Genomic DNA, 25,239 nt, shown 5'->3' on the forward strand with positions numbered 1-25,239 from the left:
ATCCTGTTGTTAAAACTTAAAACTAGAGCTGGCCAGCTGTTGAGAAAAGTCCTCAGTTTTATTTCAACCAAATGGTGCTGCCTCCTGGGGCTGGAAGGGGGCTGACTTTAAGCACAATTAGAAATGTGTAGCTCTTTCAAGCGGCGGAAACCTACAAAATGGCCTTGATTCACAGAGCCCCTCTGGCTCAAAGACTCTCTGCTTCCCGTGTGTCATAAATCTGTATCTGCATCAAAAAGTGTAAAGACGGCAGTGTATGGAAGTCCCTCTTCCTCTGTGAGCGTGTCTATGACAGATTTATACTGATGGCTACACTGCACCCCGGTCACAGGCTCCTATTATAGTCATGCCCCACTGACTCAGCCCCCGTTTCCTGTGGAAGGGGAGACAAGGTCCTGCATGAAGGAGGGTGAAATTACAGCTCAACTCTCTAATTGCTGTTAGTACAGGAGGACCTTTAAGGGTTGCAGCAAGACCCATTTTGTTCATAGCAACATCTACTGTCTCCTCACCCCTGTGTGGTCACAGCTAAAACCTAAGGCGTTTAGTTTAATGACAAGATCTGCCATGACAGGGTACTCCAGAATTCAACAAGACCAAATGGATACATGCTAAAAGAACAAACCACCTCATCTGTTTAGTTTCTGTTTCTTCAAAGTGGTTTTCTTTTTCTTCCTGAGGGTCCAAGTTTCAAATGTGAAAATTTTTTAAGGTAGCATTGAATCTACCTCTCTATTAGTATTTGCAAATGGATGCAGACCAGGACTGGTTTTTGAAACCACCTCCTTGTTGGAGATTTTTCATCCTTGGCGAACATTGTAGGGTTTCAGAGGTAGCGGCTGATGAGAACCCTCTTGTGTTCGACTGCCACCTTCAAGGTTTAGAGCTGTCCTGCATTTCAGGGGGTGAATCGCTACTGGTAAAGAGGTCAAAATGAGCTTTATTCTAAGAGTTAAGCAACTAAGTTGCAAAGTTTAATTCGTCTAATTTTGGGAGATAAGGATGGAACTGAAGGATATTAGGATAGTTTGAATCCTCTAAGAGGAGAAAAGGCAAAACTGATGTTTCACTTTCCCATTGTATTTAGAGTAGAGCCTTCATGTGGGTAGCTGTTCCTTCTCCTGTTTGGTATGGCTCAGAGCACTTGAAAATGTCACTGGCTGAAGAAGAGTGTTTGTGATGATATTTTTTAATTCAATTTTTTTTTTTGTAGATTGTAGTACTATAAAGAAATGATACATAGAGGGGAGTAAAAACTTGTCTAGCTAACAATTGGTATTATGCTTTTGAGTGCACAGTTCTGATTAAATTATATACATTTCTTCCGTTGGCCAACTTATCGTGAGCCTGGTTGTGTGCCTCTGGTGTTTGTATGATATCCACCGCATTTTTTTTCTAACATGTTAAGGATTCTGTTTTAAATAGAAAATCAGATTGCAATTTGAAAAACTTAGTTTTGAAACTCTACCATCTGCTAGATTTGTGAAAGAGGATCTAGTAAATGAAAATTGTGTGTGTATGTGTGTGGTTTATTTTATAGGCACTGCATATTTCTTTGATGATCTATTTTCCAAGCTCATTCTTATCTTTTAGAAGATGTTTCAAGGATTTATGCATCTGGCAGGATTTCAGAGAACTCTATAGTGGTGGAGAAGTACACTCCATTTATAGGGAATCCTGAATCAGGGTCATTCAGAGCATTTATTTTGTTTTGTGCTTAAATTTATTTCTGCTCTGGACATTTCTTTCAAATGGATCATTTTTACATTGGCAAATCTAAGCATTTTATTCATAAGAACTGTAATAATAAAGCTTTTCCAGTCCAGACATAGGAGGAAATTTGCAAAATGCATCAAGAAAGTATGGCAATTGTTTTTCAAGCCATCGTGTATTTGAGAAAGTATTGCATTCATTAGTGTTTGCAAAACTGTACATTTAATGGTGCAAAAGTAAAGTTGACCTCTCCCTTTTGGTGCACAGATGTATAAACTTTATGGAAGTACACCCCAAGGTAGAGACTTATTGGAGTAACTCTTAGAAAGGGCAAAGTTGGCCATAAACAGTGATGCAATAACCCCACAATTATGTATGCTCAATTATTTGGAAGGGAAGTCTGGGAGAAGTGTTTTATATGATTACATGGGCAAATAAGAAGTGAGTGAGGAGAAGCACGGTCCAAAGGTTTGCATTTGTTGTGTATACCCCAAATAGCATCCTAATACAGCTTTATAATGTAAATCCACCGGTACCAGTAAAATGGCATTTAAAACAAATTGTAAAATGAACAACATTTGCAAAGCAATAAAGACACCACCTTTGCAACCACTTTACTACAGTTTTGAAAAATGTTAGTGAATAGCTCTCCAAAGATGCAAATAAATAATATTTTATTAGATTTCAGACTAGGAGAAAGGGGAGGAAAACCTTCAACTAGAATTACATGATTATTGCTTCGCTCCTCCCTCAACCCAGCAAACATTAAAATGGAACATAAAGCAAGTCTATAACAAGATTTATGAGGAAAGGTATTACACTTAGGGGCACATTGTGCAGAAAAGTCATTAAAATTGTTTGGGCCTTAAGAAGGGGAAAAAAACCCTTTTGAGAAAAATGAGAAACTCAGATGTATCGAAATGCCTTCCTTATGATTACCTAAGGCTTTAGGTTTTTAAAAGCCATTGTACCTAAAGGTTCTGATTCATTCTCTATTGTGGCAGCTTTTTCCTACCAGAGAAAACTGAAAGATTTTGTTTCTCTGGGAAACATACTTAAAGAGGTATAGTAGACCTGGCATTCCTTTTGCATGCTCTGGTAGACCCCGGCTCTTGTATAATAAAAACAATATAGGCATGTTATATTTGCCATATGTTAGTTAGGGGATTTCAGCACACAAATACCTCCTTGTGCACAGAAGTAGATGAAAGCAAAGCTTACTGATGTCTAGGGTCCCTGTGCCTTAACTTACCTTCTTTATCCTACTTAGTCTGCCTAGCAGACTTCTTTTTAGTTGGTTGTATGCATATTTGGATAATGGTGATAGCTCAGCTTATTCTTTATGCTTTGTTCCGCTCTAAGGACGGCTAGTACACTCGATTCAGTAGTATATGCTTTCTGATTTCCTTGCCTAATGCTTCTGTGTTATGCTAAATCTCAGTTTATTCTGTCAGTAAAGTTGAAGAGAGTAAGTGAGGAGTGCGTGTGCATGTGTGTGTTTTCTTATCTGTAAAGTTTTAACTTTGGCTTACTGTTTAACCAGGAAACTCAGCAGGACAAAGGAGAACTAAATAAAACTATATTCCTGTTGAGAATCTCCAAGGTTATGCAATACTATAAAATGGTGGTTTGAGTAGAAGTTCTGTAGTTCATCCTTATCAGAGTAATGGTTTTGGGGGTTTTTGAAAAGGAATGTTTCAAGGAGGTCTTTGAAAACCATTTTCTTCAAATGTTCGTTGCATCTGAGATCCCATTTTTGTCCCTTTATTTGCTCCAGAATACCGCCCAACTGCCAACAAAGAAGGGCCTGTGCTCCCAGGAATTTTCTGCATTCCTCTCTGGAGTAGGCATTTTTCTCAGCTACAAAGGCCCTTTGGCGAATTCCCTCTAATCATTGGATTTGCCCTGGGCTCTGATAGGTGCCATTCATGGACTTGGTCTGCTGTTTGATGGGGCTGAGGCATTAATGGGATCTTTTCATGATAAACAAAACCGGGTAACATTACCAGAGGGATCACAAAGCTGCTGTTGTGGGGGGAGTGTGGTGCTTTCTCTCTCTTTCTCTCTCTCTCTCTGCTTTTTCCTTCTTCCTCCTCTTCTGCCTGTTCTTTTTATAAATGCACATTTGTGTGCGTGTGCAGCATGGCCATTTCTAGAAGCAGATCTTCTGACCTTTGCTGCTACTCATAAGTCAATGGCCAATGGCAAAGCCTTTGTTGAACATAAGATGATTCTATAAACTGATCTGATCTACAGTAGCTTCACAGCCTGCGGGGAGGTCTGTGTTTTCTTAATTGATTAAACATTGGAAGAACACTGCATGAAGAATCTGATTTTGAGATCTTTCTTACATGCTGGCATTTAATTACTGAAAGTATCTGGTAGTTGAGATGAATGAGTCTGTGGGAATAAACACTTAACACAATAATTTGACTTCATGTGGCTGCTGTGATGGTATATCCCTGACTGTGTTATCAATGCCAGACTGAATGGGGTAACTCCAGTCACTGTTGTTGTATCCTACTTGCTTCTAAAAAGAATACAAAAATTAGTTGAAACCTGATTCCTGCAATAGTGGAGAAGTGAAATTAGAATTAATTATTAGAAGTGACGAACACTATTTTTTTAAAATTTTTATTTTTGTGGGTATGTACATGTACATATTTGTGGTGTGTGTGAGAGATTTTGATGCAGGCATACAATGCTTAATAATCACATCGGAGTAAATGAGGTATTCATCACCTCAAGCATTTATCCTTTGTGTTGCAAACAATTCAGTTATACTCTTAGTTATTTTTTAATATACACTTAAATTATTATTGACATTAGTCACCCTGTTGCATAAGACTGTTTTTTGATGAAAAGAAACTGACAGTACAAACTAGAGAACTTGCAATCATATTAACGACATTATTTTTAAGTTTCTGAAAATATTAAGGAAAAAGTTTCTTATTTTAAACGGAAATCTCTGTGAAGTAATTTGGGAATAGGTGGAACATTAGGCATCCTGATAGAGGTAATTCTACTTACTTAACATGTATTTTCTTATGTTCCATCTGAATACTGGGGCTCAGGCAAAAGGACAAAAAGGAGTAGTTAGGGATAGCACAGAGTGAGCAAGTGTGCAGAGCAGTGATTTAAAAGTCAAAAGGAATGTTAGGTTAAGGGAGGGTGGGTGAAAAGCAGTGCTTATTATTTCTCCTAAAGCAATAAGAAAGGCCAGCACTGTGGCTCTCGCCTCTAATCCCAGCACTTTGGGAGGCCAAGGCGGGCAGATCACCTGAGGTCAGGAGTTTGAGACCACACCGGCCAAAGTGGTAAAACCCTGTCTCTACTAAAATTACAAAAATTAGCCGGGCATGGTGGCACGCCCCTGTTGTAATCCCAACTACTTGAGAGGCTGAGGCAAGAGAAATCACTTGAACCCAGAATGTGGAGGTTGAGATCGCACCATTGCACCACCAGCCTAGGTGACAAGAGCAAAACTCTATCTCAAAAAAAAAAACAAAAAAAAACCAAAGTTAAATGATTCATCCATCGGAAGGGATAGCACAGTGCCCTCCTATTTCCGCCAACCACTGATGCCAATTCTTCATTTTAATTTTGACATGACTTCTGGGCTAAGTGTAGGTATTTTAATATCAGTTTCGGCCTCCAGCTAAATAACAAACAGGACACCAGGCTTCTGTCTAGCCAAGGTTTCGTGATGCTATTTAATGGTCCCCAAATCCCTACCTCAGTACATTTTAAAATATCCACGTGCTGTAAGTCAGATGGGAAAAAGTTTGACAGCTAGTCAAAGAGGAGAGAAAATCATTCCCTTTGGTAGAGCAGCACTTTATTCATTTCTTTTTTCAGGTTTTGATTTTTGATTAATGCTTTTTGTTATCATCTGTTCAGTATAACATATTGTAAATCATAAACTCAGGGTTCAGATCTTTCAACGACTTTTGCAACTTGAAAGGTGGAGCTTCCCAGCCTCAATGGAAATCTGCAGTGGCTTGTGTTCCCTGCGGGGCCCCATTACCCAGTCCTGGAAAGGTGCTAACGGGGCATCGTTTTTTTTCCCCATGAAGAAAATATCATGCATTTTAAAATATCGGTGTTATCTGATATTCACATGTTTCATATATATGGTTATAGTACATTTTCAACAGCCCTTAAGGGCTTAAATATCCTTTATATCTACTAAAATCTTGGTGGTAGCCACTATACAATGAACTCTGCTATGTCCAGCACTTGATTCACATTATCCTTAATCCTCCTAGCCTCCCTGCCAAATCATGTTACGATTATTCCCATTTCCCATTTTAAAGATGAGGAAACTGGGGCTCAGGGAGATTCTAGTGTTATAAGACAATGGAGTCAGTTTCCAATGATGCCTGGCAAGTGGCACTGGCTGTGTTCATCCTATTTTACCTTCTCGTCGGTTTATAACTCGTGTTTCTGAACAGATGAAAACTGAAAAGTTTAGTTGAACATCCGAATGTTACCAAATATCCTTATATTTCGTAGCTTGTAGTTTATGACACATTTGGGAGCAAGTTCTTTCCAATGTTTATTTATTCTCTATAGTACCTACATTTAACTTTTTTCCCCCATAATGACTTCCGATCCTCCTTCTCCCTGATTCAGTATTCACTCCATTACTTCACTGGCTTTCTTACTTACTATCTGTCACAGGACGCACACTTAGGAAAAATCTGCCTTGTGATATGATAATTGCAGGATGTTTTCTGAATTGCAGAAGGCTGGAGTAGAGGGGGATGAGGGTTTGAATCAAGTTTATCTCTGGATGAGAAGAATTCTGGCCTGGGAAAGGAACTGGAAACATTCTGGCCAGCTTTCTGAATGTCGGTTAAGGAAAAGCCTAACTCACTCTAGACTGCTCTGCATTCTAGACATTTTACCATGGTCTGTACCCTTTAGGATCTTATATTCTGAGGAAGAAAGTGATTATTTCCCAGGTCGTGTTATTTTTATGAAGAGAATTGAAGCTCTTTTAACTCTGAATAGTTTTCATTTTAATTTACAGATATCCCACTGCATCTTAGGAAAGCTGATATTTTTAGTTCCAAACTACTGGATCACATTTTACCTGCCAGCACTTTTGCCACCTAACTAGTTTCCTGACACCTGGGGTTTTTCTACTACTCAAGTTAGACACTGAGACAACTATGCGGGGAATTTAAGTGAATAATAAAATCAAAAGAGGAAGGAAACCTTTCATCTCAATCATCTGAATATTTTGTGGTTTTAAAATCTTTATAGGATAGGGTAATATTTTAATACTTATAATGACTTCATTATTTTAGATTATCTTGTATATGTAATTTGCATTGCTTTTCTAACTGCTGTAAGCAAATTAGGTCATGTTTACTCTGTAGTCAGTGAAAACGATTTGTTCAAATTGAGGTCTCCTTGGATTATTTCAGTCATAACTACCTCTCCATTAGAGAGAAACGCCACTAATGATCAGCTTCTCTGCATTCTCTAGGAGGGCCTTAACGCACTCTAAATTTGTACATGAAGATTTTGTTATGAAAATACTGCATCTTACAGGACTAAATGGCATGCTACTATTCCAAGAAGCTTGTTGTTAGTTTTACTTCTCCCCTGGACTCCTTTTCAGGGTGTTTTCAAGCAAGGTAGAATCTGTTCCTAGGTCACGGCATAGCTGAATGCCAGAGAGCAGAACTTAACCAGACCCAAATCTTGAACCTGGTTCAGGTAGAAACCAGACAAGTGTCATTAACTTTCCCTCTTAGTAGCCACAGCAAGCTCACAGCAGCCTCTAGCCAAGGACCAAGTGTATCAAAGGGGACTGACCAGCACTGTGGACTGCAGTGAATACACAGAGCGGGGTATGGAGACCACAGGGACAATTTTATTTTTTCCTGTTCTCTAAAAGACCACTTAAGAACAAAATGAGCCCAATCTTTGTAGTAGAAGCCCTGGTAATTACTGAACACTCACTCAATTCAATTAATAAAGCCAGACTGGCTTTAATACACCCATAGGCCAGTTTAATATACCCAAACTGGCCATTGTTTTTAAGGGAGATTTTGTTTGTGTGCTGGAGGCAGGTTGGAGCCAACTGTTACATTTTTAGGAAGTTTGGGAGCTGGTTGTTAAACACAGCCATTACTGAAAATTAACATATATACATGTATAATTAAATAAATTATGTTTGAAAACAGTCAATGTGTAAAACTCATCATTTCCAAGTTATTCTTCTGGACTTTACTATTATATATGCTCTTGATGGTATTTATGTTTATTGTATCTATGTGGAGAAATACTACATAATGGTGTGCCACCTCCCATTTCTTTCCAGCTCTGTGTTTAGTGATGACACATTAGCAGCTGAAATTGACCATGGTAGGAGCATTTACACCACAGAAATTGGCAAATGCTACGAATAGGACTTGACACATTGTTTTGATGATTGTCTAGACTTTAAAAAATTATTGAGGACATTTTAATAATGCAGGTTAAACTTAATAAAGTGTTATATCTGCAGCCTTTACATTATAAATAGCATAAAACATTTAAGGAAATATTCCTTGGGTATTCAAAAACTATCATCCAGTTTAGCAAAGAAGTCACTCACATTATTGATGAATGAGTAAAGTTCTGACTTCACTGTTTCACTTTGGTTTTACTTACTGATGTAAAGAAAAATATCAACCAATGTTCATGTTGAAACTGCACTTATTTGTTAATGACATGAGCTGTTTCTTTGCTGAAATGAATAGTCACCAAGCATTTGTTTGTTGTCTGATTTTGTGACACTGTTGTTGGTAATCGAATTACAAAAACTGATACTGAATTTTGCAAGAAATAGCAAGTGAAACAAGTTACAGGTGTATGGAATTTTAAAACAGTATTACATGTTTTATTATCAATTGTCAATTGTTTACTAAACATTCCTTAAATCACAAATTTTATAATAAACTTATGAATATGTATATATGCACACATTGTTTTTTCTCCCAAAGATCCTGACATTAAACATTTACTAGGTAATGGAAGACAATGGATGCCTTATGACGTAAATTCAGAAATCCCCCACAATTTTCTGTTGAGTCCTATTTTTAGATCCTTGTTATTCGAAGGACACAAGCAGAACTTTTCAAACAAAATAAAACACACACACACACAAGCCTAAGAAACATGATCTCCACCAACATAATATTCTGAAGTATGTGAAAATGAAGTCTTTTATGTGAGAACCATAGAAATGTTTTTCAAATATAGTAAAAATGAATGGTGTTGATTAACTTACTTTATAAAAACTTTCCTGAGTTTATTCTCTGAGAAACAACTATGTAGAAAACTTTGTCCTGGGCTCTGCACAGATTTAAGGAGGACTTGGTGCCTGTTCCCCAGGTTGAGCTTAAACATTTGCTCTAATATGGATCATCCTACTTTTAAGAGTTGTTTTTCTTTCCAAATAAATAGGTAAAGAGCCATTCTAAGTTTCTTAGGAGAATCGACATGAATTTGTGAAGACCGTTGATCATCTTAATTTGTCTTCCGTAGATAGTAATAAACAAACAATATCGAACACCTGTTATATGCCACATTCTATACCAGGCACATTCCTCAAAACTATCTTTTGAAAATCTCTGTGAGCTCAGTTATAATGTCTTCATTTTACACAAAAATGAGACATTATACTGGTAATCAATGATGAATATGAGATTTCAGTTCAGGTTTTTCTGACTCAAAAATTCTGTGTCTTTTCTGAAAAAATCTTTTATCCCAAGAGCCCTTGAAAAAGAAAACAATCAAAAATTATATTCCTTTAAATTACTGAACAGACACTGAGCCTGGGGAAATGCTTTCATCAAGTGTGAGAATAAAACTAAGTGACAGCTGGATGGCCAGATCCATTTTCTGCAGTAGATAGCAGAGTCTGAGAAAACAGCTGCCCAGAAATGAGGAAATGGAACAGACAGTATGTTTTGGTATCTTTTTACATTCAGAAGAAAGTAAAGAACCATATTCTGATGTCATTAGTCATCTCTGATACAAGCAAATTTTTGACCTGCTGATACTACAGGGTTTAATTGTGAAACTCACGCTGTGGCCTAAGATAATTCCAACTTCCTCACTCTCCTCTTGTCCCATACAAAATATCAGTGTGCTACTTACCAGTACTAATTCAAAATTTTATTTCTAAATTTTGTAGAGTGAGATAGTTATATAAACCAAGTAGTAGTATTAGAAAGAAAATAAAGCAAGCTAAAGTAGGATCTAAAAGAAGAAAGAGAATACATTATTTGTATATATTGGTCTAAATGTTGCCTAGTTTTGTTTGTTTGTTTGTTTGTTTAAAGAAACAAGCACCAGGATATGAGATGTCACTGGGAATACCATTTCCCTTCAGCTGCTTTATATTTCATTGTGTCCTGGTCTAGAATGTGTTTATATACATATAAATATATTCTCCACCAAATACACATTTGAAACTAATGGCTTTGCTGATTGAAAAGACTGAAACTTGTGTCACTTCACGAAAGCAGTTCCTAAAAACAAATGCCATAAAGTTAAATGTATATATGGCCAATGTATGCTAGAAAATAAAGGGACATGTAGGATTTTAAATCAGTTGATTGATTTTTCAGCCATCAGTTTGAGTAACATAAATTGCAGACTATTAGGAAACTTTGGAGAAATGCATAGGTTCACAGTAAAAGGATCTGAGTGGGGAAAAAATTACCTTTTAGGGACAGCCAAAAAGACTGTAGTCACAAGAGCAGAATGAACATACTGAGACATTGCTGGGGAGGTGGGGGCAGAGCAAGGGTCTCCAGTAAACAGGAGCCACTGTAAGAAGGATCCAAGTTAAAGGTTCGAGACATCACAGTGAGTATTTTTTTTTTTAGGTTAAATGTTAGCAAAATGTTTCTGACAGGCCTGTCAAACACTGTATCCATGGACCTACAGAGGCTGTTTGTGTTCCAAGAGTAGTGCTTCTTCATTCTGAGGAAGAATAGAGATTCCATCACAGGATTTCTGAAGTCAGAGTTATGTTAGGTCTTTCGGCTTTTTGATTGGTGAGAAATAGGCTTCTGTGGATAACTAGCAGATAAGAGATAACATCCATTTTTGTTGCTGGAATGAAATAAGACCCAACACTGGCAAATTTACATTCATGATAACGGCCTAGAGCCGCTTGATTTCCTAGTGGAGATAAAGAGGAAATGTTTTATTTGGGCGAGGTGGGGATTTGCCAGTACGTAGTAGTAAATAACAAAATCAAACGCATCACGTAGTGATCCATGAACAGTAATGATAATATCTTGAATTTGTACAGTAATTTGTAAAGCACCAGTTAATTAGAGAGAACTTTAAATCATTAGCTTCATATTCCAGAGGCCCTGGGTCAGGGACTTCTGAGAGATCTGTTCAACGTCATAGAATTAACTCGTGGATTTCGAGGCTGGGCCTAGAGTCTGGACATACTGTTTCCACCCAGTGTGTCCCTTGGCTCATTGAGTGACCAAAGCACCACAGTCTCATCTACCTCTAGATTATAGACTCATCTCACAATTGAAGCTGCAGAGCAATTCATTTTTTAAACCACTTCTAATATCAAGCACTACACAATTATCAGGTATGCTCTTTCCACATAGAATTGTGACCTATCTTGTTTTTCCACAGTAGAAAGCATCCAGAATCAAGACAGCACAAGCCACCTCCTCCAGTTCCTTAGCAATTGTTCTTTAACTGATTTTTTTGCTATAACTTTACAACTAAAGTATTACTGTTTTATAAATGAATAAAACAAGGTGCAAGAGAATGGTTCTGATATGCCCAACTGGTTGATTTGATGATTCTGAATGACGCTGTTTATTAATTGATTCCAATGATTTTTTTGACATTTTGAAGATTAAATTTCTGGCTAGTTTGATGATATTAATTACTTATTTTAAAACTCTTAAACATCTTACATATATATAACTCTACAGCCAAGTCAGCTTTTGGTTACGTAAATTAGAATGAAACCGTAGAGAGTGAAAATTTTTTTCACTTTGGGAGGCCGAGGCGGGCAGATCCTGAGGTCAGAAGTTCGAAAGCAGCCTAGCCAACATGGTGAAACCCCATCTCTACTAAAAATACAAAATTTAGCTGGGCATGGTGGCGAGCGCCTGTAATCCCAGCTACTCGGGAGGCTGAGGCACGAGAATTGCTTGAACCCGGGAGGCAGAGGTTGCAATGAGTCGAGATTGCACCACTGCACTCCAGCCTAGGCAACAGAGCAAGACTCCATCAAAAAAAAAAAATATATATATATATATATATTTATTTTAATTGCAGATAAATAGAAAGTCATTTATATCAGTCTTTGAAATGCATGTCCTAATTTTTATTTCTTGGAGGCGTGGCTTTCTGATTATTTTGGGAGTAGGTTATAATAAATTGACTTTATCACAAACACATACACATATATAACAGGAAATGAGGATGAATACTAAAGTGGGCATTTTTCTGTATAATTAACAATATTGATATAGTCAGTGAAACCAAATGAAATTGCTGTTTTTGTAAGTAAAAAAAATTGTTGAATATTGTCTGTTTCTCATGCTTTAGTCTGCTTAATTTTGTTTACGTGTTTATCAAGCTTCTTCAATGGGATTCCATTGTATTTTGAAACCAAGCTGTCTTCCAGAAGAAAAACAAAATGGAAAAAAAATTACCAATATTTAAATATTTTCATTGTTCATTATTACAGTTTTATAGGTTGAGGAATAGAAAGAAAAAGCAGAAGACAAATAAAATACCTCATGTCCAAACCTGTGTGTGGACACTAACTCCACGGCACAGACATGTCGTCACTCGACTCCACTTCTTCTGAGGATAGCCACACAGTGTGCATGACAGTGCCTGCCCTGTATATGCACAGTACTCTTTGCATGCTTCTACTTACATAAGGAATATTTTTCTTTAAAAAATACTTTCCTTGAAAATACATATAATCTTAAACTAATACATTGTCTTTGGAAATTTTGGATAATTCATAAAAGCTGAAGGAATAAAATAAAATTATTGAATCTTACTACTCAGAAGAAATATTTATATTTACTTCTTATACACTAAAATATTAATATATTCTTATTTAGAATATTAATATATTCTAAATAAATACATCTTCTTATACACTAAAATATTAACATTTTAGTGTAAATTTTTATCTATGAAGTAAACAACTTTAAAAGCTAAATATAGAGTCTCATTCAGAATATATGGATTATACCTTATGTGTAATTTTGTATTCAGCTCTTTACACTTCACATTATATTGTGTTTCCCAAGTCATTAAATATTCTTCTAAGTAACCAGAATAGATCAGCAATAGTTCACTTAAAACAGTGAACAAACTGCATTAAAAACCAGCCAGAGCCTTACCAAAGAGCTGATGCTATGAATACCAGTCATAGCTTAGTTGCTGTTCCATATGTTAATTTAATTTGACAGAGTAAGAGTCTTTGAAGTCCTAATTCTCTTTTGCATCCAATAAACCAGTTTTTATAGTGCGTGAACTTTTAGACATCAGCCTGCAGCTAAACTCATGTCGGGAAGTTGCCGTGAGGTCACACATAACAATGGCTGGAGGGGTGTTCCTTTGGAAGTCTTGTGGGAGAGGTGAGGGGACTGTCAGGGGTCACTTGGGGGGTCAGTGCCTCTGATGATAGCATCTTACGGGCATACAGATTAGTTGCCATTTTATGTGAGCTCTTGAAGGTTGATTTCTACAGAAATGGGTCCACAGTAGCCCAGCAACATTCATTAATAAGTGTTTAGGTACATCTTTGTGTTTATTCATGTTCTCTGTAGCTTTACAAGGAAAAAGCTAAGCACAAATGTCTTGCTAGTATGTTGTTTCACTTCCCATACTTCAGCGAGAAGGTGACTCTCTAGTCTTCCCTACCATCAGCATTTAGAATCCGGGTGGTGAGTTAGTTCAACTCATAGAATACTCTTGGGGATATTTTTGTTTGATGCTGATTAGAGCTAGTGGTACCCACTAGAAGGGTAGAAGGGAAAAGAAACAGGGTCTTAGAGAAGAAGATCGTAAAGAAAGAGGTTAAAAATAACAAATTATGCTGAACATTAAGTTCTGTAGAGTAAGGATTTTAAGGTTTTTTAAATTGTTCTTTGTTTAGATTGTATGTTCTTTGAGGGCAGAAATCATGCTTATAAGATATTACAAGTTTAGCAGCTGATGTTTTTGTCTAATAGTTATTCTGGAGGTTCAGCATCAAATATAGTGCCATAATAGCTACAAACATTAAAGATCAAGACCCTGCGGAAATGGGTTTCTTTTCCAATTACTGATCACCTCCAGTGTGCCAGGACCTGTGCGAGGCTAGCATTTGACTGCAAAGGTGTATGGGCATTCCCTGTAGCTGAAAACGAGTGGGAGCCAAGCATGTGAACTGTTAACTTCAATAAAAAGGGGTTACCAGGTGCGGTGGCTCACGTCTGTAATCCCAGCACTTTGGGAGGCCGAGGCAGGCAGATCACGAGGTCAGGAGTTCGAGACCAGCCTGGCCAATATGGTGAAACCCCGTCTCTACCAAAAGAAAAAAAAAAATACAAAAATGAGTCAGGTGTGGTGATGCGTGCCTGTAATCCCAGCTACTCAGGAGGCTGAGGCAGGAGAATTGCTTGAACCAGGGAGGTGGAGGTTGCAGGGAACCGAGATCACACCACTCTATTACAGCCTGGGCAACAGACCGAGAGACTCCATCTCAGAAAAAAAAGTGGGGGTGGGGAGGTAAAGTGCTCTGATGGAGTCATACGCCGAGAGTTCTGGGCCTCTCAGTGTTTGTCCAAAGTTAGGGGATCACTCAATGATCAATTAACTAGCATGAAAGAGCAATTCAGAGAGGAGTCTGTGCCCCTCTTTGGAAGGACCTGGGAGGCCTATTCTTTGGGGAGTTCTTCATCAATGACAGCGATTTGAGAATAGAGAACTGAAAGATAGAGTGGCCACTTACAAGGCACACAAGCCAACATTTAGGGAAATTGGTGATTAACAGGAAATTATTGGACAAGTGCTTAATATTTCCAGTAAGGATGTTTCTAGGTAACAATCCTGTTGTGGCCGCGTGGTTCTGGGAAGTGGTAGACATGGGATTAAGCAGCTGCACTGGATAGTAATGATGTAATTAGGTTTCCAACATAATTTCCAGTCCTTCTACTGCTTCTGGGTGGTTTCAACAACTGTGTGACCTGAGTTTCATTTTGGCAGTCCATTTCAGCTGTACCGTTGCTTTTCAGCCATTACAAAGGTAGCTTGACTGCCTCTTCACACTTAATTACTCAAATCTGTGTCCTTTAAATAAAATTGAGATATCCATAGAGTCTGCCAATTAAGCATTTAGGGGAAACCACACACTGTGGAGAAAAGAAGGTCAAATTAGACAATCAAGTGGACCAAGAATTTGCCTAAGTTTGGTATAATTTTGTTGAAGATTAGCTTATTTTCATGGTGAGTTATGGTATTGCATGGAAAGCACACTTTACATTACTCGTACCTGACTGTCAAACAGCCATTACATGTGAAGGGCAGCCTGTATACAGGCTGGGTTTCCCCTTGCCGCTTGGGAACAGGCACGGGGAACTGTTGGCATGAGTCGTTCTCCTTAGCTCGGCATATCTCACACACGTATTGTAGTTCTATTCTCCAGTCTGTCTGTTCTACTCGGTGTGATTTCTTATTCATACATTCCAGCATCTCTAGATTTTTCCTCATCTCTTCAAAGTCTCATTCACTTGTCTTCTAGATATTTCCCTTCACATCCTTTCCTTTTTTTCCTTTGCCTTTCTCTTTATTATTAACCTTTTTACAATTTCAAAATGAGCTACATATGTCTGCAGTTGTTGCTGGGAAGTATTGGTACTTTCTTCGTTTATCCACAGCTATTTTAGTGCACCGTGTTAAAATTATTTGTTTATGCATCTATTTCTTCCTTGAAGGAAGTTTCATCTTTAACATCTTCCTTGGCATCTAATGGGGACTTCATAGATGCCTATGTTTTTAACCATTGTAATTTTAGTAAGTTTATTCTGCTTTCCTGATAGTCAATTCACAAGCAGACTTTTGCAACCCAACTCCCATATAGATTGAGGAGTTTCTGCAATGTGGTCAACTACGGCAAAAGGCTTTTTTTTGTTACAAAACTCTAATCTTGATCTACTTTGACCCCACCTGAATTCCACTATAATTACCTTTACAACATATATCCTACCATCATCTTAAAAAGGCTTACTTCTGAACACATCCGCTGGCAGAAGATTTGTTTTGCTTTCTTTTCTAGGAAATTGTAGCTTAGCCAACTATGAGACTGTCTGACTTTAATTTTTCTTACTTTCTAACTGTTGATCTAACTTTTAAAAAGTAAATAGATTACCTTTAATTTGCTTATTACGCTCAATAATCACACATTAGCAATGTAGTAATTTTAATAACAGAAAGTACATCTAAATCTCTACTGTTTGTATGTAAGTCCCATACCTGGGAGCCACAATACTTTCAAAAGTGCACATCAAAGTAATTGTTTTGTCTGGCGCCAGCACAAATTTCTGCTGGGACCTGCCCCATTTAATATAAATTATATTACCTGTGGAATTTAAAAGGATGTAAGGTGTAGTGTGCCCTGCAGGCAGGAAATTTAAACTACGGATTGCCTTCTTTTTTTTTTTTTTTATCTCCGATTTATTCCTGTAATGTGGAATATTTAGCATCCCTAATTTTAATCATTTTACAGGCATATTTAGCATCCCTAATTTTAATCATTTTACAGGCATATTTTGAATTTTTCAGTCATAGGGAAGACAAAGTTAGAAATCCTATTATTCTCTCAGGCTAACTTGAGAATGAAAAATATCTAAAGCTAGGGGCGAAGTGGGAAATAGATGTCATTATCCGAAGGAGTCTATTTAGAAACCAACTAACCAACAAACAAAAAAAAGGATGATGAAGAAAAATAGGGAGTTTTGACCTAATTTAACCAAAAACCATCAAGCTTCAAACCTGATATCTTTGCCTCTTTTTTGCCTATATAGATGTGAATGTAGGAACAGCACATCCACGGGCATGAATATGGAGATATAACCTCATCTCTGTAAATCCATTGAACACAGTTTTATCCCCTGCTTAGAGGACCAAGATGTTATATTTTAAGCCTGTGGAGGAAAACACATGCAAACCCAGCTGTTCAGGTGGAGAACTCTGGCTTCCACATTCACACCCTCAGTGACCAATTGGGCTCACGTAGTCCTCTCTTAGGAGATGGCTGCATGCATATCATCTTGAATGTTGAATGTACAGAACACTTTCACTAGGACCAGTAAAAAGGGGAAATAAAGCTAACAGCACAAAAGAGGATATATTGAAAAGAGGTAGAGAGGAAGGAAGGAGTGAGAGCGTATACTAGAGAAAAAAAAACTAGAGGCACTAAAGACCAAAGCAATGAAGACGAGGCTCCTGTCCGCCTCCCCTCTTTGTGTTCCAGGTGGTTCTTACACTCATTTTTACTCAGCCACAGCTGAAAACATGCTTCTGTCTCTGCCCTTAGTCAAGGGAAGGGGCTTCTGCTCAGTCTCTTAATTCAGTCATTGCCTAGCCATTCTCATGAAACAGGTCCCCATCACCAAGAGGAGATACCTTCTCCAGGTCTTTTTCTTTTTTGTTCTATAATCCGAGTATTCTCTCAAAGACTAACATTGCAGTCATGAACAATAGTCACTGTTGACCAAGGTACTGCATTAAATCTTTTATGTCTTACTTAAAAATCTTTACATCGTACTCACTCCTCATGCCTACAACATACGCTCTATTGTCCCCGTTTTATAGATTATTGAGTAAGATGTTCTGTATCTTTAGCGATGAATATAAACACATGTAGTTCATAATTCTACATAAGATTTTGCTGTTTTTCCTTTGCTCCTGCATGCATTTCTCTCTGTTCAGTGTCTGTGGTCCCTGAGTGTTCATGACATCTTCTGGTAGGAACTTGGGGTACTAGACCTTTGGACACTTTTCACAGTTTTCTCCTTTTTTTTATTTTTAAAACATCTTATTAGTTCTTGGAGTCCTGTCCAACTTTAACTGAAATGTGCATCTCCATGGTTTTCTTTTGGTTTCTTATATGTTTCCTTTTCCTTTATTTAAAAAAAAAAAAAAAAAAAAGGCTAAATACCCTTTGTTCCAAGGGTTGACTGAATTCAAAGGCTCAAATTCAAGTTTTTGAACTGTATAGACAGGTTAGTAGCAATTAGTAGTTGTTGAATGCCAGCGGTAGAGAGAGCTGGTATTTAGCTTCCTTCCACCCCATTCTCCTATTCACCTTTGTCCTTTCAGCATTAGAGCCCCCACAGATTCTGCAGCAATGGACAAGATCTTCGAGAGGAACAATATTAAGAAATAAGGCTTCAGATACGCAGAGGACCTTTTCTAATCTTAAAAGCTGATATCGAACAATAGAACTATTTATTTCAAAACGACACTCCGTGTATCCAACTCAGTTGGTATACTTTGATGACTTACATTAGCATTTAAGGAACAAGCAAATTTTAGAAGATGCCTCTAGATTCAAGTGTTGGAGGCAGGGAGCAGCTGGTCTTTGTTGTTAGAAAAATAGATATTCAAAGATTGGGATAACAGATGAACCATCTCTACCACTTGACTTTAAAGTTAGTTTTTAGATAAGAAGATAGCTTAATAATGGGCTGGTTGTTGAGAGGATCATCCTTCTAAAAACCTTAATATGCTTTCAGTCTTCCCCGGAAACAGGTGATAGGGTAGTTAGCATCCACATCCTCTGCTCAACAGAGCAGCTTCTCTGCTGGCACATTGCTTGGCAGGATTCCAAGGAAAGCTGTGTGATGACAGCAAGATTAAGATCCAGGAAGCAAGGCCCGGTCATATGCTGTAAGTTGTCCATTTCTTCTACTCCCTTAGCATGTTCGATTCCACGAACACGGCTTATTCCGAAAGCCAATCTTCCTAATGAGCACTCGGTCATTAGAATTTTCATCAATACCAAACGGCATTACATTTGGGATCCCTTTTGGTCTTTCTTGTCATACCCGAGATGATGAGACCCTTTATACTCTAAGTGCCCCTTATGCACACACAGAGCCAGGGCATCCGTGTAGAAATAAGAACTTACCATGGTAAATGGTCAGTACTGTTGAATCTCCAGGATGTGGGGTTCACCACATTTAACTGTATGTTTATTAACAATTCCATTCTAAAAATTACGTTACAAGCATGGCCAAACAGAAATGAAACTATGACAGTGGCATCTCTGTACTAAAAGTCTACTCTCGATGGATCTGGCTATATCTTCACTTATAGATAACACATTGTATGGAAGTTCTAGTGTCAGAACTTCAGGCTGGTGATCCCTGATTTAGATACTATATTAACTATATCTTTCCACTAGTCTTTCTGTTTATGTTCTCTTTACAATCCCCAAACACCCAATAGTTTGCAACCCTTACCACACTTCACAGAATGATTCTTCAGGTAGATAATAAATATGAAAGTTTTAAATTTATGCATATTATTTTGGTAAGCTAATCAAATTTTTTATGTTAAAGTGAACTTGATATATTTTTATATTCTGTCATTTATTTCTTCATTAAGTGCACAGCTTTAAAAATTTTCAGTGCTGCAAAAATAGGCCAAAAAGTGTGACCTCATGTATTTTAAATTTAAATAAATGAATGAATGAATATGCAAATGAAAGAAATAATGTCTCCTGGGAGCATTCTTCGAAGTGGGCCTCAGCAAAATAAAGAACAAAAGCTTCTAGACCTTGCTTTCTGCTCTGTCTAGAACCCTTCTGAAACTCATTTCCTCCAATCTGTAGAGTGGCGGGGGAGTCCTGGATACTTGGGTCCTTCGCATTGTCCTGTTCATGCTGAATTATCAGTTTTATTTAGCAGTTATAAGTGATTCAACCTGAGGAGGTGTTGTTCACAGACAGCCAACCCTCAGAATGTGTTTGAAAACATAGGTTATGATTCTGGAAAGAATCCTGGATTTGGAATCTCTTCCTGGATTTAATGTCAAGCCATAGCTCCATCAGCTATTTACCGGATGAGTCTCTCTTTGTCTCTGGCCCACAGTTTTCACAAGTCTAAACTGTGGATTGTCATAGGATGATCATGCCGAATGGGGCATTTTAGTTTCCAAAATGAGAACATTATTCATCTATATAAATATAAAGTTAAAAAAGAAGCTGTTTTAGGGATGACAAAAACTCTCAAAGCAGTCCTTTAGCACTTCTATGTCCTGCTCTGAGGCAGGACCACTCTTAAATTCTTCCATTCAGATAAAAAATCTATATTGTTTGAAAATACCTTCAAAGGAGATGTGGTAGGAATTTACTCCACAAGCACAGTTACACTAGACATTATTAATTAATTACTTATAATCATGAGTCTCTTGTTTTCTGTATAGTTCTCCATCCAACAGTTCTTCAGTTCCACCATTCCTTCTGCCATTTTGTGCTATTTTTTCCTTCTGCCATTTTGTACCATTCTGTGGCCGTTTGCCTCTCCTTCCTTTTTTCTGGTCAACTCCTTCAGTGGTCTTCCCCATTTTAAACAAACTTCACTGCCCCGCTCTTCTCCGGGGTCAGTCATCTTGACTTCTGCACAGGAAGAAGATTCCACAGTCTTCCTCAGCCACTGAGTCAAATAAGTGCAATCTTTCTGGTAAGGAAACTTGCTGTCTTGTTGCAGTTGAAGCCCATTTCCTATTCTTACTTCTTCAGAGCCCGTTTCAAAACAGCTGGTTACCATCCTTTAGGTTAGTCCTTCCTAGACAGTACTTCAAAAACATTATATCACTTTTCAGTCTTTTTTGTCAAGCATGAGTTATAGAACTTCCTTTAACTTTTTCTCATAAGGCGTATTATTCAGCCTTTTAATAAGCAGCAGGGTGTAATTGAAAGAATATGGGCTTTGTAGTTAGACCTAGGTTTGAATCTGGGCTGTGTTACTCACTAGCTGTTTGACCTGACTCAGAGCTCATGACTTCTGAACATAAGTTCCCTCATCTGTCAGGTGGGGTTCATGGGACCTGTCTCACAGGGTCCTCATCACAGCTGATGTGTGTGGTGTTCCTGATGTGTCATCAGTGCTCTAAAAAGTGTTGGTTACCCTTCCTCTTCCCTTTTGTTGTACTCTTCTCTACATCAGGTCACTATTTCCTGGCACTTATGGAGCCTAGGATTGAACACAATGTTGAGAATTTGAAATAATTATCTTTATTCATCCCCCCACAACATGCTTTTTAAAAAATGTCTTGGTTGTTTGTTGTTGTTATTGTTGTTTTTTGAGACGGAGTCTTGTTTTCGTTGCCCAGGCTGGAGTGCAGTGGCGCAATCTCAGCTCATTGCAACCTCTGCCTCCCAGGTTCAAGCAATTCTCCTGCCTCAGGCTCCTGAACAGCTGGGATTACAGGCACCTGCCACCACACCCTGCTAATTTTTGTATTTTTAGTAGAGATGGGGTTTCACCTGGTTGGCCAGGGTGGTCTCGAACTCCTGACCTCAGGTGAGCCACCCACCTTGGCCTCCCAAAGTGCTGGGAATACAGACGTGAGCCATCGCGCCTGGTCTAAAAAATGTCTATTAGTGTTTCATCACTAGATCTGTTCTGAGGTATTCATGCCATATGCCCCACCCTGATGTCGTATCCACGGGACAATCTACTACCAAGAACCAGCCCCAAGAAGAAAACATCTCTGGGAAACAGTATCAAAAGGAGTCACTTAATTGTCATTGGAGGAGTCCAGGATAGCTCTTGATCTTATTTTCACCTTGAGGAACTGTCTGTTACATCTATGAACCTTGTGTGTGTGGCTTTCTTCATATAGAAACTGATCGGGTGTCCTTCAGATCATTTCAAAACACTGGATTATTCTTTCTTAGGTTTCCAACTGAAGTCTGCATCCCAAGATGCAGTTTCACTGCCATTCCATATGGCACCCTTGTGCAAATTTGAAAAAGGTACTCACTCTAGGCACATGCAGAGCCATGCCTCGGGGGACAGCTTAGAGAGTAGAGGGTGGGCTGAACTCCAGTCACTCTTGTACAGGGATCCACCTTTTTGCAGAAATCACAGTGTGGCTCTGGTGTGGTTTGATTTCATAAAACAGATACTTAAAAAGTATTCACTGTCTCTGTCTCTTCAGTGCCATGTAATATCACATGACCTTCCTTTCTCATTCCATTGGTCTTTTCCTGTATCTTTTATCTTCTGTGCAGTTTGTCAGTAACATTTCATTCCCAGCTTCAGATGGGCTGCCATGACTCCTACCAGTTCCAGCTATTTCTATGGATGCACCTTTGAATGCCTGTCTTGACTTATACTTTTGTGTGTGTGTGTGGAATTACTCTTTGGGTTTAAATTTTGGGCATTTGGGTATTAACCCAAATAGATTTTGCTTAAAATTTCATTCTATTAACAGATTCTTAGTAATAGCAAATTGGCAAAATCTAGATAGTTAATTCATATTAACTTTACTTCCCCGTCTTCTCTACCACGCCTCTAGAGATGACTTAACTGAGCATCTAAATGACCTAACCCAGGGTGCTGGAGGGAAAGGGGGAATGGGTGACCATCAGTCTTAGATAATCTACACACTAATAACCTTCAAAGGAGGTGAGAGTCCAGTCGTTCTAAGAGGAATACCGTGCTGTCATCCTTGCCAGAAAAGAAGATCCTTTTATACTAGGCCCACAACTTTGGACAAGTCCCCCATAGAACAGGAAGGGAGTACAGTGGACCATTACATTTTCCAGAGCTCGGCCAAATTGATTCTGGTGGTCAATGAAGCTGCAAGTCTCAGGAAGCTGGTCCCATGTTCAGTAACTGATAGGTATTCTTACATTCATCTCAAGGAGGTAGAAGAATACTTTAATATAAAAAAAAAAATGTGTAAAAGGGGATGAAGATTAAGAAGTGGAAAACTTGAAGTTAAGCCAGAGGCAAAATTTCCTGACAGCATGATGTACTGGACTGCAGATAGGTCTTCTGATGGATATGCTTGCAATTCCATTGTTAAATTAATCTTGTCTGCATTTTTCCGCATTTATTTCTAATGTGTCTGCTAGGCTGGTACCTCCCTGGGAACATAATATAAAAACAACTATTAAGTAAATAGAAAAGCTTAAACAATACGCATATAACTCCAGCTTGAAGCATTTTTTTAATGCTCTATAAATCACTAGAAAACACGTGACAGGAGCTATTCCTGATCGGTCTTAGGATGTGCAGGATACCCTAAGAAGGTTTTCCTGTTTATTACTTTTTTGAGTGTATGAATTTATGTTTTTTGACTTTGAGATAGTTAATATCCAGAAGAGTTCTTTGGCTATGGAAATAGCCTTGAAGGCTTGGGTCTGGGAAAATAATAGAGAGAAAGAGTTAGTAGGGCTTAGTAGAAGAATTGAGGGAAGGATGCAGGGAAAAGGGGACAGCAGATAGAAAGAGGAAGCTGGTGAAGGCAGACCTTGGCAGCTGGGGCAGCGGCACTTGGGCCGCTCACGGTGAGGTAGCCCGCAGAGGCGCCTTTGGGCGGAGAGAGAATAAAATCTGGTTTTGACATGTTTATTTTAGATGGCAATGAAATGTCTAGCCTATATGTTTTGTAGACATTGAGAAATAAGGGACTGAAAAGAGGAAGAGGGGTCAGGGCTGGAGATGGGGATCTGGGGCTCATCTGAGTATAGGTGGTAATTGAATCCTTATGGCTGCACTAAGGGAATAAGTAGAGAAGGAAAAGATGAGCTAGGAACCCCTGGCTGAGCCCTGGGGGCACTAAGTGGTAACGCATGGAGGGAGGGGGAGAAGTTAAAAGAAGGAAGAAAAAGCAGACAGAAATATCTGAGGAGTCCCAGGGCCTAAGGTCCCTGCCACTGAGGCCGTGAGAATGTTGAGAAGGCAACACAGATCCCTGGAACGGGGGAGTCGCTAAGAAGTTCAGTAAGAAGCCATGGTGTTTGACAGCTTCCATAAAAGCAAATGACAAAAGCTAGGACTGCAGAGAGGTGAAACCAAGGCCGAATCTGCGTCTGGTCTGGATAGTTTCCTCCATGCTCTCTAGTACAGAGCTTTATAAGATAGTGTTGGTTTTAACGAATGAGGGAGGGAATGAGTGAATGAATGAATCAAGCAAGTAAGCGGATATAGAAACATGGGCATTTTCATAAAGCAGAGTACTCAGCAGTGCCTGTGAGCATCACTGACAGGCCAAACACATAAAACAGGCAGAAGGGAGAAAAGGAATTGAGAAAAAGAAGGACAAGGAAGAGACGGAAGGGGGAAGGAAAGAGCAGTAAGGACTGAAGAAGGCCGGGGTTTCCTGGAGTGTGCAATTATGGAGCCCTAGATCTGTGGGTTTGGCCCTTACTTTGTTCGTATCTCTAGTTGTTTCTTTGACATTCATCTTGTCTCTGTGATGAAACTTTAAGTTTCTTAGCAAAGACAAAAACTACTATTGTGTATCTCTTTAGTAACTAATACAATTCTACAAGCATTTACTTTATACTTGATAACAGGTAGAGAGAAAGAAAGCACGTTTTCAGTAATTTCTAAAAAATGAAGAATTATCTAGAAATTTGGTCAGTTAAAACATCCAGTTTTGATAAGTCAAACTAAAACATCCATTCTTCACTCAGAAGAGGCTTTTAAACTTGGATTTTCTAAGTAATTTACTCAAACCCCTGTCTCGTCTCTCAAAGACCCTCTTGTGAAATGCCCTTATGAAGTGCTTGTGAAATGGCCTTCTGACTTAGCTCCACAAAATGTCCTTCCTAATCTTAGCAAAATGAAGAAATGGGTCGAAATGATTTGAAATATGCTTCTCTGTCTCTTCCTTCACCTCTTTTTGGTTCCATTTTCGTAAGAGTACCTGTCAGCATTTGCAGATGAATTAAAGGCAGTGTCGTTCTGGAGGGAAATCACATGTTCCTTTGATTTTGTGATGGAAGGACTTATAAAGAGAAGTGGAGCTTGGTTAGAAAGGAGAAATGTGCACATGGGAAACGGAAGCAGGGCTGGTGAGAAAACTCGGTGGTGGCGTTTAATTAATTTTGATACTGGAAAATAGTTCTGTAGTTAATCTGTAAGATTTTTTATGCTGAATGCTTGGAAAATTTCGACTTTTTTATTTTCAACCACTTTGTATGCAGTGATGACATAAATAAGAAAAATGGCCCTTGAAAACATCAAAAATGTAATTTTCACCTTCTTATGCTTTAAAAACACCTAAATGCACTTTTCTCAAACTTTTAAGAGAAGAAACAAAACTCAGATTTTGGTAACGATCAAGATGAATGGTGTTGACAAATTTCAGGAGGCTGGAGACTCTGAAAATAGTCTTATGGATGACATCTGTATGTAACTTTAAAATGCTCTACCACAGATGCTCCTATAAGGGCAACAGAGAAATAGCTGGAAAAGGTAACAATGTTACTTATTTTATTAA

The 25,239-nt window shown here is 38.4% G+C and overlaps 1 protein-coding gene across 4 annotated transcripts in view; it reads left to right on the forward strand.

The window, feature by feature from the left end:
• Window positions 1–25,239, forward strand: part of HMGA2 (high mobility group AT-hook 2) — a 141,122-nt gene that overhangs the window by 68,251 nt on the left and 47,632 nt on the right. Inside the window, exon 4 of one of the 4 annotated variants that reach the window (XM_021922572.2) lies at window positions 21,449–21,920. The exons of the other annotated variants lie outside the window; for them this stretch is intronic. Within the exon in view, the coding sequence (XP_021778264.1) occupies window positions 21,449–21,555 (107 nt within the window). The 3' untranslated portion in view covers window positions 21,556–21,920. Of the gene's footprint in view, window positions 1–21,448; window positions 21,921–25,239 lie in introns of those variants that run through there. 4 annotated transcript variants of the gene reach the window in all.

Source organism: Papio anubis, chromosome 9 (assembly GCF_008728515.1).
Source record: "Papio anubis isolate 15944 chromosome 9, Panubis1.0, whole genome shotgun sequence".
Lineage (NCBI taxonomy): Eukaryota > Metazoa > Chordata > Mammalia > Primates > Cercopithecidae > Papio > Papio anubis.